Source organism: Felis catus, chromosome E1 (genome assembly GCF_018350175.1).
Source record: "Felis catus isolate Fca126 chromosome E1, F.catus_Fca126_mat1.0, whole genome shotgun sequence".
NCBI lineage: Eukaryota > Metazoa > Chordata > Mammalia > Carnivora > Felidae > Felis > Felis catus.
Window position 1 is genome coordinate 22,932,385 of NC_058381.1, and position 14,427 is coordinate 22,946,811.

The following is a 14,427-nucleotide window of genomic DNA, read 5'->3' on the forward strand; positions in this document are numbered from 1 at the left end:
TGTGTTGTGTGTGTGTTGGGAGGAGTAAGGGGAGGGTTGGTGGTCAACCTGGAAACTTTGGAAACTAGGAGAGAAGAAAAATAAATTTGCTTTATTTTGTAAACCTGACCTGTCTGAGTCCTTGTGGTGGAAATATCCCTATTTTAGAGATGACTGCACTAGTCGAATATTGCCTAGACTCTTCACACATTTGAATGGGATCCCCATTGCTGCAAAGCTATGCTCATAATTTGGCTTCCAATGTTGCCATTGAATATATGGATTAGCAAAAGCATCTGGCCCACTTACTACTACAGTACTCACTGTAAACTGACAGGGTGACATTTTCATGTGTGTGTTGGTCTTTTGTGAGCTTGACTGGCATCAAACCATCTCCAAGAGACCAATCCATGCTTCGTGCAAAGAGGAAATCAAGTTGTGGGCCCATGAAGCTCGAGACCCAGAGCCAGTATGAGGTACTCAACAAGGTGCTGCCCCTGAGATACCCAGTTAAAATAAGTAGCCTGGGGCGCCTGGGTGGCGCAGTCGGTTAAGCGTCCGACTTCAACCAGGTCACGATCTCGCGGTCCGTGAGTTCGAGCCCCGCATCGGGCTCTGGGCTGATGGCTCAGAGGCTGGAGCCTGTTTCCGATTCTGTGTCTCCCTCTCTCTCTCTGCCCCTCCCCCGTTCATGCTCTGTCTCTCTCTGTCCCAAAAATAAATAAACGTTGAAAAAAAAATTGAAAAAAAAATAAAAATAAGTAGCCTGGGGGGCATCCTCCCTCCCACTCCCAAAATGGGTCAGCAAGGCTGGGCTGTCTTAGACGCCTTGGGAGAGGAGTTATAACAAAGGACACATTAGGAGAGGAAGTCAGGGTGTGTCATGGAAAGCCTTGAAAATTGGTTTGGCTTCTAGCCTGCAGGGCCTCCCTGCAGATACGTTGGCAGGGAATGCCACACAGTCAGTTCCCCATTTAAGGAGAACCGCTGGTCCCTGAAAGATAGACTGGATAGGAAAACCAGAGGCAGGGGACCAATCGTCAGTCTGCCATAAGTGTATAGGAGGAGGAAAAGGACAGTAACAGCACACAGAGTGAAAGGTCACTCCCAAGAGACATTTCTTGGCTCCACACGGTACTTACTGTGCCTTGACTTTCTCACTTGCAATATGTGAGAAGGAGTAGCTGCCACCTCCCCCAGAGAAGAGACTCTGCTCTTTCTGGCACCTGTATGGTTAAAATAATTTTCGGAAAGCTGCCCTCTTTTCATAAAGCACGTAGAGGTGTTTAATGGCTCATGAGGCAAAACGGAGCTCATGTGCTTCTTCTGACAGTGCACATTCTGGACTCAGCCCAAACACAATCTTCCTCTCCAGGCCTGAAAACTGTTGAAACCTTCGTTGCTCCAGGGGTTACAAATAATCCCACTGCTTTTAGCAGTGCAGGCTCATAGCGTCCTCTGTCCTCCCTTTTCCTGCACAGAATGGCTACGTCTTTGGGCAGGTAGCCACATTGGAACAGGTGGTGACACCTTTCCGCCACGCGTTTCACAATTTGTTCCATAGTGAGGCCAGTCTCTGTGTCATCCACCACAGGCGGGCCCTGGGCACACACTGCTTCCTTGTAGGCAGTTTCCCTGAACAATGGCAGTGTGTCTGGGGACCTGCCAGAGGGCAGATTTGCTCTGATCCCTCCTCATTTCTTCTTTCGTGACCGTTGCTATTTCCAGAGCACAGTGGATCCCATTGGTGATTGTTTTTTGAGGAAACTGAGCAGATGAAGGGGGGACGCCATTAATATCTGCATGATGGACTTGGAAAGGGTCCAGAATAATCCAGAGAATCCCATGATGAAGGTTTTCACTCCCAGCTCCCCTCACCTTTGGAAGGGTGATGCTCCTGGCCTTCAAGCACTAGTCTCCATATTTACTGCAGAAATTCTCAGTCTCATCCATCACTATGTTTAACCTCTAGGAACTCCCCTTGTAAGAAGGTTTTCCGAGTCACAACTCTGCAGGTGGTTTGTTGGCTAAAGAATGAAAGAGAGAATAAGGTTTCAGGCATATATACAAAGGGAACACCATATGCATCACTATCTACATTGGAATTAGAGGCTGGTTCTCATCTGGAGACTGATTCATTGACTCAGTGGTGTCCTAAACACTACAAAACTACTCTACTTACAAGTTACCTGATAGAATACATAAATTGCAAACTCTACTCTTTGGGGTTATCTAATTAAATCTGCACATGAAAATTTTTGAAATGGACCCAGGTAGGAGATTTCATTTCTATTACTAGTCCATTTCTGCTGCTTGACAATCCCTAAAGACAGGCTCATTACATTGACAGGAAATCTCAAAAGCAATTTCCACTTGTTACTATCATTGCTTAACTTTCTTCCTTTTTAGAGCAGGTGAGCAGGTCCCTGGAGGCATAATTTTCATGTGCAAAAGAGGTATGGGCTAGGATTAATTCCTATCTAAAGCAAATCCTATTTCCCCACTTACTGGTAGTACAAAACCAAAGCCTTTTTAGATTTTGGTAAGGAAAACATCAGGAAGTTGCTGAGTTCCATGACATGTCAAGTAAGATAGAAAATCTACAGGGCTATGCCTCTCTGGGACTCTGTTTACTTAGCTCAATTTTCCTTTGTAGTATGTTTTAGCGTACTAGAGGAGGAGGAACAAATTAGAGGAGGCAAGAAACAGCCAATTTCGTTATATAGATAGATATAGATATAGGTAATTTTTTCAAAGTAAACTTGGTTGTTTCTTTCCTCTAATTTAGATCCAAATAACATCATTCCTATAGATTTTCTGATTTATATATGCAGTCCTTGGGGATTTACTCCCCCTATGCCTTGAATCACAGCTACTTACGTTCTTCTGTACCTGTTTCGACTGTGTAGACTTCTTGAAGTAAAGCACCGATTCTTAGTCCCCTCATATTAGGGGTTCAATAAATAACTTGTTGAATTTGCCTTTTGACTGGTATATTTTTAAACTTACCCATACAGCATAGCCCTTAGCACAGTTTACAAGATCCTCCATAATTCGGAATCTCCTTCCTTTCTAACTTCGTCACCTGCTACATACCTCTACTCCCTCCCTACTCCAGTAAGACCTACCATTCTGATTCTCTCATGTGCCTTTGCACTTGCTGTGTGCCCTTTGCCTAAAAAGCCCTCCACTTCTCCTACTGACTTCTTGAGAGTATGCCAAAGGATCTTTCACCCAGGACTATTTGCTGGCCAACCTCCAACCTAAGTTAAAATAAGCATATCCTTATTATCATATTAATTATGCAACATTCAATTTGCTTATTTTTTTCTTATCTCCCTTATTGGATCTTTAGGGCCCCATCTTCAATATGTTTTTCCCTGGTAACACTAAATGTACACATTCCTAGCATATAAGTGGGGCCCCAAAAGATTTATTGGGTACATAAGTAAACCAAACCAAAAATTAAAGTGAGTTTGCCCTCATTTGCTAGATTGTATAACAACCATTTTTTTTTTACTACACTGAAAGGTAAAGACTTAAATCAGAGGCAAATTTGCATGTTTTCTGCAGTTGTCGATTCAGAATAAGTCAAACAAATGAAAACAGTTTATAAACAAAATGAAATGAGTATTTAAATTCAAGTTCCTGTTAGGTATAATGTCTAATTAACTGAAATACTCTATGACTTTGAAGCATTAAATATCAAGCAAAATGTATACTTAAAACAAAATAGGCTTATTTCCACTTTTCTTAAAGTTAAGGCCAGAGATTGTAGGGAAAAAAATGTTTCTAGTTAAAGAAATTTAAAGTGATATATATAGTTGGCTAATTTGTAATGAGATGTTTAAACCTGAGCATTACATAGTACCCATTTGTAGCTCAACTACCTGATCATTTGGAGATGTGTATAGGGTTTGGGCTCTCAGATTTATGCAGCTAAGGCCTCACAACGTCTTAAACTAGAAACGCAGATTACTCTTGAGATACTGTGGAAAAGACTGACTAAATATGTTTATCATGTTGAGTCAGTGGCACTCTTACATCACATAATCCTTTAAAGAGTCACTTTCACAAACATAAAGGATCTCTTTTGGTTTGCAGTGCAACAAATGCTTAATTTTCTCCATGATCTTTATGACTAGGGCTGTTTTCCTGGTTCCTGGAAAGCAGTGGATAAACAATTCTCACGGCTCCTGAAGGCTTTCTGAAAGCAACTCACATTGCTCCTCTATGAGCAAGTTGAAAGATTCACAGCCCAGCTGGTCACTCAGAAGAGATCTGGAACACAGTGAGACTATGATAAAGGCCGGCAACAAGTCTTCCATTTCATCCTTGGCAGCAAGCCTGTAGGACTGGGGGTAGTGAACAGGGATTTCATTGGGGCTGCACTGTGTGCTGGACAGGTGCATCAACCTTGGGATAGCACATACTTTCCCTGTGTAACTACCAACGGTTCCCAGTTTCTGCTTTAACTGATGAACAGTGTTTTGGCCATATTCAAGCCCTCCAATCCAACCGGGGCGTATTAAGATTGTATGGAGTACCAGGGGACTGTTAACTGCTATTAGAAGAGCGTCACACAGGACATCCTGCTCTTTCCTTAAGCCAACATCACTGGCCCAGCTTCTAGAAAATATCACAATCCCCTGAGAACAAGGATATATCTGTGTCTTCATTAATTCCTTGAGTCCTTTATGATCTGAGAAGAGTTTCTTACTGAGGGATACTGGTTTAAACTGTATCTCTTCCTGTGTCACTGAAAATGCAAGAAATAGAAATTACAAACTAAAATTTACAAAAGCATATTGTAAGTATTCCTGGAACATCATAGGAAGAAGTGAATCTAGCCATGGAACTATGGGTTTCCTTGTCTACAAAGAAAGCACCCCCTCTTTATTTTGATGTAGCCCAATAATTTATTTTTGCCTTTGTTTCCCTTGGCTCAGGAGACATATCTAGAAAGACCTGGTAATCACAATACTGGGTATTTACCCAAAGAATATGAAAACACTAATTCAAAGGGATATAGGCACCCCTACGTTTATTGCAGCATTACTTACAATAGCCAAACTATGGAAGCAGCCCAAATGTCCATTGATAGTTGAATGGATAAAGATGTGAGAAATATATATATATATATATATATATATATATATGGAAATATATATATATATGGAAATATATATATATATGGAAGTATATATATATACACACATGGATATATATATATATGGAAATATATATGGAAATATATATGGAAATATATATGGAAATATATATATATATATATATATATATATATATATATATATATATGGAATATTTTTGGCCATAGAATGAAATCTTGCCATTTGCAATGACATGGATGGATCTAGAGAGTATTATGCTAAGTGAAATAAGTCAGTTAAAGAAATAAAAATACCATATGATTTCACTCATATGTGGAATTTAATAAACAAAACAAATGAACATAGAGGGGAAAAGACACAAACCAAAAAACAGACTTTTAACTATAGAGAACAATCAGATGGTTATCCCAGGAGAGGTGGGTAGAGGCATGGATATGAAGGGGATTAAGAGTACACTTATCTTGGGGTGCCTGGGTGGCTCAGTCAGTTGAGCACGAACTTTGGCTCAGGTCATGATCTCACAGCTTGTGAGTTCGAACTCTGCATTGAGCTCTGTGCTGACAGCTCAGAGCCTGGAGCCTGCTTTAGATTCTGTCTCTCTCTCTTGCCCTTCCCCCACTTGCATTTTTTTTAAAAAATGTGTTTTTTAAACATTAAAAAAAGAATACACTTATCTTTTTAAAAAAATTTTTAACATTTATTGATTTTTTGAGAGACTGAGTGTGAGTGGGGAAGGGGCAGAGAGAGAGGGAGACACAGAATCTGAGGCAGGCTTCTGGCTGTCAGCACAGAGCCTGAGGCAGGGCTCGAACTCACAGACCACAAGATCATGACCTAAGCTGAAGTCCGATGCTTAACTGACTGAGCCACCCAGGCGCCCCAAGAGTACACTTATCTTGATGAGCACTGAGTAATATATGGAACTGCTGAATCACTGTATTGTACACCTGAAACTAATGTTAACACTGTAATTAGCTACTCTGGAATTAAAATCTTAAATTAACTCAATAATTTTTAAAAAAGAGAAAGCACCCCCTCTTCACAGGCCAGGACTACAAATTTCCTATTTCTGGCAGCTCTTGTGCAGGAGAAGGCAATAGGGAGGAGTCTTTACAGAATAGGATAGCCTCCTGGTACCTTCTCCTCAACCCCAAATGGTCCACTACTGTTAGGAAGGCATTTCTTCCGGCTAAGGTGTGTGTGTGTGTGTGGGGGGGGTGTACCTGGTGCTTTAGGGATCCAAGAACTTTCCTTCAGGACATTGATTCTTAACCTGTGGCAGTTTTGCCCCCTGGGGGACATTTGGCAATATCTGGAATATTTTTTGTCATAGCTGGAGAACGTGTTACCGGCATCTAGTGAGTAGAGGGCAGAAATGCTGCTAAATATCCAACAAAGTCACAGGGCAGCCCCCCTCAACAAAAATTATCGAGCTCGAATATCAATAGTGCCAAGATTGAGAAGCTCTGCCTTAGGAAGAGTACAGGTGACCCCATGGTTCACCTCTCTCTTTTATTTTTAATTTTTTTTCACTGTTTATTTTTGAATGAGAGAGACAGAGAGTGAGCAGCAGAAAGAGAAGGAGACACAGAATCCGAAGCAGGCTCCAGGCTCTGAGCAGTCAGCACAGAGCCTGACAGGGGGCTCGAACTTACAGACTGTGAGATCATGACCTGAGCCATTCAGATGCTTAACCTATTAAGCCACCCAGGCACTCCAGTTCACCTCTTTCTGATTGGAAAGCCAGGGGCCGCTGTGGTATAGACTTAAAGAATTTAAGAAAATTCCTATATTTTCTCAAATTTGGAGAACAAAAGCCATACGTGACTGGAAACCCCAAAGCACGCAGAAATATAATGTGGATACAATAACTGAGAAACAAGAGTCCATAGTATATATTATTTCAGGACCATTATGTCTACATTTGACCTCCTTTAAGGACTAATTGCCTTGGACTAATTGCTACCAATTCCTCCCAATTTATTATTTTTTGTAAACTCTATGTTCAATGTGGGGCTCAAACTCATGACCCCAAGATCAAGAGTTTCACGCTCTACCAACTGAGCCAGGCAGGCACTCCCCAACTTTATTATTATTATTATTATTATTATTATTATTGTTACTATTTTAACTTTAATTTAATTTTGTTTTTTTAGGGTTCATGTCCAGCGTGGAGCCCAATGCAGGACTTGAATTCACAACCCTGAATCAAGACCTAGGCTGAGGTCAAGAGTCAGATGCTTAACCAACTGAGCCAACCCAGACGCGCCCCCATCCTCCAACTCAGTTTTAGAAAACAAAGTCCCTTCAGCTATAATGAAGAAGGAATACCTGGAAACAGATATTGTTGTAGAGGTCTCTTAAATTCCAGGACTTTTTTGGGAGATGATGGGCTTCCTAGGGCTGATGGAGCTGGTGAACTCAGGTGAAAGCTGTAGTCAGTGGCCAGACTGGAAGTTGCTAAACAAACACACGGCAAGTTGTTTCAGATGAAAAAAGAAAACTCTTTTTCATTGCCCTTACTACTGTTGACGCGAGATGTGCAGCGTGCCTGAGCCACTCATGCTTTCTACGCCTCAAACAGTTCACATATGTTAGGAAATGAAGACTGGGGACTCTTGGAGTGTCACGCATCTTCTAAGTCACTGTGTGGCTCATTTTGGGCAAGTCATTTCCTCTCTCTCGTGCGAACGTGAGCTGGTGGCCCCTAACGTTTCCTTCTAACTCTGATATTCTGATTCTGGGTCACCCCTAAAAGGAAAGGCTGCTGGTGGCTGATCAGAAAAAGGTTAGCACAGTATTTTTTTTATTTTGTTATAGTTTGTTTAAACCCGCATTCAAGGTTTAGTTGGATCAGAAAGCGGCAGGATCTCTAGATTGGGGTGTGTGTCTATGAGAAAAGTAAACTCAAACAAATTTAGGACAGGAGAATGATTTAGCAAAATCACTCGAGTCTTGATCCCAGCTTCTCTTATCAAATTTGGAACATATTGACCATGAAGACAAACTGACCTGTAAGTCCTTTATGGATTAATTAGAAATCACCAGGGCTGATTCTGAGCCAAATTGTAAGGGAGGCGAAAACACTATGAGTCCTTCTTCCCCTCCCCCATCCCCTGCGCAGCATCTCCTTTTACATCGGTTTTTCCCCATTTGGTAGTGCCTCAAGCCCACTGGTTGAAGACATTAGCTCTTAATGTTACAGAAACCATTCAAATTTGTCAACAAGCTTCCCTTAAAGGAATTAGTGGAGGGGTACCTGGGTGGCTCAGTTGGTTGGGCAACCAACTTCGGCTCAGGTCATGATCAGCCGGCTGGTGGGTTCGAGCCCCACATCAGGCTCTGTGCTGACAGCTCAGAGCCTGGAGCCTGCTTTTGGATTCTATGTCTCCCTCTCTCTCTGCCCCTCCCCCACTCATGCTCTGTCTCTCTCTCTCTCTCAAGAATAAATATTAAAAGAAATTTTTTTAAAAAAGAATTAGTGAAGTCATCCTTAAACAGTGTTTCTCCCAAATACTGACTTCAGAGTGACCCTGTTGATTAATGTTTTCGACTAGAAAACCAGCCTACAAAATTCTTTCAACAGGCAGTTACCGTGCATAAGGGAACTTTCACTAATTCATAGCTGATCGGATAAATTTCCAAAAGTGGACCAAAATCCAAGCATTTCTTGACCTCAAAGAGTTCATATTCTGGGTCTTTGGAGCTGAAAATATTTTTTTAGGATTGTATTTTTAAGTAATCTCCACACCCACCGTGGGGCCCAAACTCACAAACCCAAGATCAAGAGTTACACACTCCACTGACTGAGCCAGCCAGGCACTCTGGAACTGAAAATATTTTCAAAAGAACCCTGTAATGGGAGAATATTTGTAAGCAAAATTGCTTTCTATCCTTCAACGAAATTACCTGACCAAATACCCATGGAAGGCACAGAAGGGGTTCCTCCCTGGCTGACTAGATTATGACTTCTCTTCTGCTTTACCTGACTGAATATCCAGCATCATGGCTACCCAGTGCTCCGCCGTCAGCCTTGTGACAGAATTGTCCCTCATGATCCAGGAATCCGGGGCCTCTGTGAATACTACACAGCAGAAGGGCCCCGTGTGAACCACACAGACATAGCCATACAGGACATCGTTTTGGTACACATTCAAGATTTTGGTTGTGAAATGCACCTTTGGCTTCTCACAGCAGAAGTGGAAGGTTGGCAATTTTTCTACACAGCTTTCTATTTCCTTTTTTAGTAAGTCAGGGTTCACTTTTTCTCTCTGACAGCCAAACACTTCTTTGCTCTTATCATCTACTCCAATAATTAGGTATCCCCCTAGGGTGTTGGCAAATGCAGAAACGTAATGAGGCAGCATTTCTTTAATCCGAGGGACAATCTTTCTGGTGGTGAACGTTTTAAGCTCCACACGTGTTGACTCCGTAACATTGAGTTTCTCCTTATACAGGAGCCTGTCCTTTTGTTTTTTTTATTTTTTTTTTTAATTTTGTTTAATGTTTATTTATTTTTGAGAGAGAGAGCATGAGCAGGGGAGGAACAGAGAGAGAAGGAGACACAGAATCTGAAACCGGCTCCAGGCTCTGAGCTGTCAGCACAGAGCCTGACACGGGGCTCGAACTCACAAACCATGAGATCATGACCTGAGCCGAAGCCGGACGCTCAACCGACTGAGCCACCCAGGCGCCCCAGGAGCCTGTCCTTTTGAAACAGTTCTGAGGCAGACACCCTCCTATCTTCCTCTTCCTGAATGTATCCTTAAGGAACTTTCTGAGAACTCCACTCCTTCACCCTTGATCTTCCTCTTTGGGCTCTAGACTGCTTCTCTCTGAGAAGCTCCAAGGCACTGCTGGCGCTCAGGTTGACAGTGGAAGTCACGGCTCTCTGGTAGAGATTGGAACGCAAGCTGCAAATCCTTAGGGGGAGGCTGGAGACATCTGGGCTCCAGGACTTTACAAAAATCAGGAGATTGTGCCCCTGCTGCATGTAGTCAAGGTATTTCTGTGAACCTGAAGGAAGGAGCTTCTGAAAAGAAGTTTCCAGGTCCTGCCCCAGCCCATGGCATCGTTAACTGTAGGTTTTATCATCAATCTCTGCTTTGATCACACCCCCTCCAGAATTTAACAGCGCGCAGGTAGCTTGGATAATTTTCGCATTCTCCATTCTTTTCAGACAGCTACTGGCCATCTTCTTCCTGCTCTCTTCTCCAAAAGTCATCCTGCCCACGTGTACAACTGTCTTGGGATAGAGCATTTCCATGTCGGTCTGGACGCCATCCAGCCCAGCAGTCCCTCTGTGCTCCAAACAATAACAGAAAGGGAAATAACTTGGACAGAAATGTGGTTTCTATATTAACAAGAATCCTGGAGATTACAATATTTTCTTTGAACTTACAGATTACTGTAGATACATTTTAACATTGGAAACACTCTTTGATATTACTATTTTCTAACAACATTGCAAGCTCCCAAGCCTTTCCAGCATGAACAGGTATAGGTAAAGATGAATGCTTAATATTTTGCCATAACAGAAAGATTCCATTGCTGAAACTGTTAGTCGTTTTTCATTTAAAGTCAGGAAGCAACAACAGTGAGCCCAGAGATAAAGGGCACGGATTGGCACAGGAGCCAAAGCAAGTTATACAGAATATGCAGAGGCAGAAGTTGAGCCAAAAGTTGCTCCTATTTATAATTCAAAGGGAAAGGAAGGCAATAGAGAACTAAGGGAGAATAGTTCTGGGGTATATGTGATGTGGTCTTATAAAAACAAACATAAAAGTTGGTGTTCTTCATGCACTGTTTTATACATTTAAAACATTTTACTCCTGGAAGAATGTCTATTGATACCAAATGCAGAAACCGTTATAGCTTCTCAAACCTTCTTCTAAAAATACGTTTCTTCATACACAGTGTGAAGTAGGAGCAGGAGTGTTCTTTCTCTTCTAAATAGTTCTACCCTATGCTGGGGGAGCCTCCAAGGCTCAGAAGAAAACATGAACCTTTGGAACATAGTCCTTAAACTATGGTCAATTTCCCTTTTTGCTTCACGGACCAGAGAGCAGCCATCCAATTTGAACTCAGGGCTCTGAAGCAAATGTTTCATAAATGGCCTTGTTAGCTCTTATTAATTGCAAAACAAAATATTTACTAACCCAAATCAAAATTTTTCCTCTAGGAGGAGAAAACCATTTCTTCTGTGTGATCTCCTCCAAGTAGAGGCCATATGGGTGTTGTTTATGCCCAGCAAGAGGGGAAAAAAGCAGGCATCCGCAGGATGGGTACCCTCTTCTGCCATTTGTTTGCTCTTGGCTGCCTTCTCACTTCCTCCAGGCAAACCAGAATCAGCCTGATGAATTGTTTTTTTCATATGTGAGCATCTTCTGTAGGTAAATGTAAACGTATGGCTCTTAGAGAAATTTCTGTTCATATAATAGAATCACAGAAGTGTTGGAAGGAACTTTAAAAATCTTCCAGTCCAACCATTTATCTGATTCCTAAGTCTTCTCTATAATATTCTCGACTCCCAACAAATCTTTTCAGCAACTGCTTGAACACCTCCAGCAACAGTAACTCACTACCTCTCAAATTAGTCCCTTCTATTTTCTGACAGCTCTGTTAGAAACGGCTTCCTGATTTTCAGTTATAATTTGTCTCCCTATAATTTCCACTTGCTGGGACCCACAAAACAAATCTAATTGCTTTTGAACTAGCAAACCTATACTCTCGTGATTGCCAAGTCTCACTGCTATTACTTGGATGCTGATAACAACTATGATAGACAATGTTTTCTGAGATTCTAGCTCCATATGAACATCCTTTGTACATTTCCCCAAATTTCTCACCTCCAATTTATTTTTTAAAATTTTTTTTAATGTTTATTTTTTTTAAATTTTTTTCAACGTTTTTATTTATTTTCGGGACAGAGAGAGACAGAGCATGAACGGGGGAGGGGCAGAGAGAGAGGGAGACACAGAATCGGAAACAGGCTCCAGGCTCCGAGCCATCAGCCCAGAGCCCGACGCGGGGCTCGAACTCACGGACCGCGAGATCGTGACCTGGCTGAAGTCGGACGCTTAACCAACTGCGCCACCCAGGTGCCCCTCCAATTTATTTAAGATGTGTTTATTCACTAAGTATTTCATTTTATCAACAGAGGTAGTTAGGGCACAACCTTTGTACACACTACACACAAACTGACAAATACCAGTGTCCATCTACTCTCGGTTCATTCATAGAGATGGTTCAAAGACTATGGAGAACATAGTGACTGAGAGCAACAGTGCTGGCTGTCCCTCACCACTGACTGACCCTAGCTAAGTCTCCTAACTTTCACTCATTCTCTCATTCAATCAGCTATTGTTTGAGCATCTGAGATGTTGAAATCCTTGCTCTGGCCCTTTCTAGCTTTGAGACCTTAGTTATGCTAACCAAAGCCTCAGATTCCTTCGGTGTAAATTAGAGATAATAATAGTGTCTTCTTTGTACAACTCTTGTGAGAATGAAATGTAGCCTGGGGCTACATGTCACAATAAAAACTGCTATTTAGTGATTGGCTTCTTTGGGCCAGATATGCAACTCTGATGGTCTCAAATTGTCCTTATGACAACTTGTAAGACATGCATTATTTTCATCATCTTATAAATGAAGAAACTGAATTCAGGGAAGTAAAGCTCAAGGCTACACACCTAGTAAGTAACAGAGCTGGGATCTGAACCCCTGTCTCTTGCAAAACTCATTTACTATCATTCTGCCATGCAGCCTTACTGTTAGCCAGAATAAGATACACGTCCTGCTCACAATCTAGAGAGGAAAAACATGTATTAACTCATTGCAATTCAACAGATATAATAACATCAGTTGAGCACTTTACCTGCTATGCATTCTCTGTGTGCTCATTCAACTCTTATAACAGCTTGCAAATATAGTCACATGCATGACCATTATACCCTAGTGCCACTCTGGAGAGCTAATAACATATGAACAGTGTGCTCTGGGTGTTCTGAGGAGTGACAGTAAGTATGCTCGTGAGTATAAGATTTCATAAATGAGATGGTACATGAGTTGCAACCTGCAAGTAAGAATGCACCAGGTTGAGGGGCACCTGGGTGGCTCAATCAGTTGTGTCCAACTCTTGATTTGGGCTCAGGTCACAATCTCACAGTTTGTGGGATCGAGCCCCATGTTGGGCTCTGTGCTCACAGGAAGAAGCCTGCTTTGGATTCTCTCTCTCCACCTCTCTTTCTGCCCCTCCCCTACTCGTGCACTGTCTCTCAAAATGAATAAACATTAAAAAAAAAAAAAAAGAATGCACCAGGTTGAGAGGGAGAGATGGGGAAAGAAAGGGAAACCAGGTAGAAGAATAGCACATGAAAAGACCCATTATCTTCACTGTCTAACGTCTCCTGTCCTGAAACTACAATGGAAATCCTTAATAGGTCTCCATTTCTCTTCATTCTTCCCTTTTATTTCTCGAACTTCAATCTAAAATGGAACCAGAGCGGGGCACCTGGGTGGCTCAGTCGGTTAAGTGTCTGACTTTGGCTCAGGTCATGATCTCACAGTTCATGAGTTCAGGCCTCACATCTGGCTTTCTGCTATCAGCACAGAGTCTGCTGTGGAGGCCACTTCAGAGTCTCTGTCTCCCTCTCTCTGCCCCTCCCCTGTTCTCTCTTTCTCTAAAAAATAAAAACATACATACATACATACATACATACATACAAATAAATAAATAAATAAAATAAAATAAAATAAAATAAAATAAAATAAAATTAAATTAAATTAAATGGAACCAGAGGAGAGAAAATGAAATCTCCCATAAGGGCCCTCAGGAAAATAAAAAGACTGAGAGACTCATTTCTCATAAATGCCTGATTTACAGAAAACTGATACTTGATATATTTTTGAGAGAGAGAGAGACAAGAGACTGTGTGTACAGGGGCACACATGTGCAAACAGGGGAGGGGCAGAGGGAGAGGGAGGTAGGGAATCCCAAGCAGGCTCCACGCTCAGCCCCACACTGGGCTCGATCTCCTAAGTCGTGAGATCATGACCTGAGCCCAATTCAAGAGTCAAGGCACTCAACATATTGAGCCACCCAGGTATCCCTTGTATTTTCTTAAATGATAGTGAGTTGGTCAGGGGTTAAGTTTTACTTATGGTTCCCAAAGGCACAAACAAGAAATAACCCAGGTCAGGTTGGTCTTGCAAAGGAAGCTGAATTGAAGTTTGTTTGTATGACCAGACTGGTTGGTCTGGTCTGGTTTGCTTGGTGAATTTTCAAATCTGGCCTCCCTTTGTTTTTTATTTTAAC

At 41.9% G+C, this 14,427-nt stretch overlaps 1 protein-coding gene across 1 annotated transcript; it reads right to left on the minus strand.

Moving 5' to 3' along the window:
* Window positions 1–679: 679 nt before the first annotated feature.
* On the minus strand, window positions 680–10,410 carry LOC101101012 (protein SLFN14; the record flags this gene model as incomplete). Its single annotated transcript, XM_023243943.2, is given in 8 exon segments — window positions 680–1,370; window positions 1,372–1,667; window positions 1,669–1,936; window positions 1,938–2,006; window positions 4,024–4,738; window positions 7,443–7,571; window positions 9,097–9,572; window positions 9,815–10,410. Coding segments are annotated over 8 exon segments (2,706 nt in total), but the record flags the coding sequence as incomplete, so codon positions are not given.
* Between the last annotated feature and the right edge of the window lie 4,017 nt (window positions 10,411–14,427).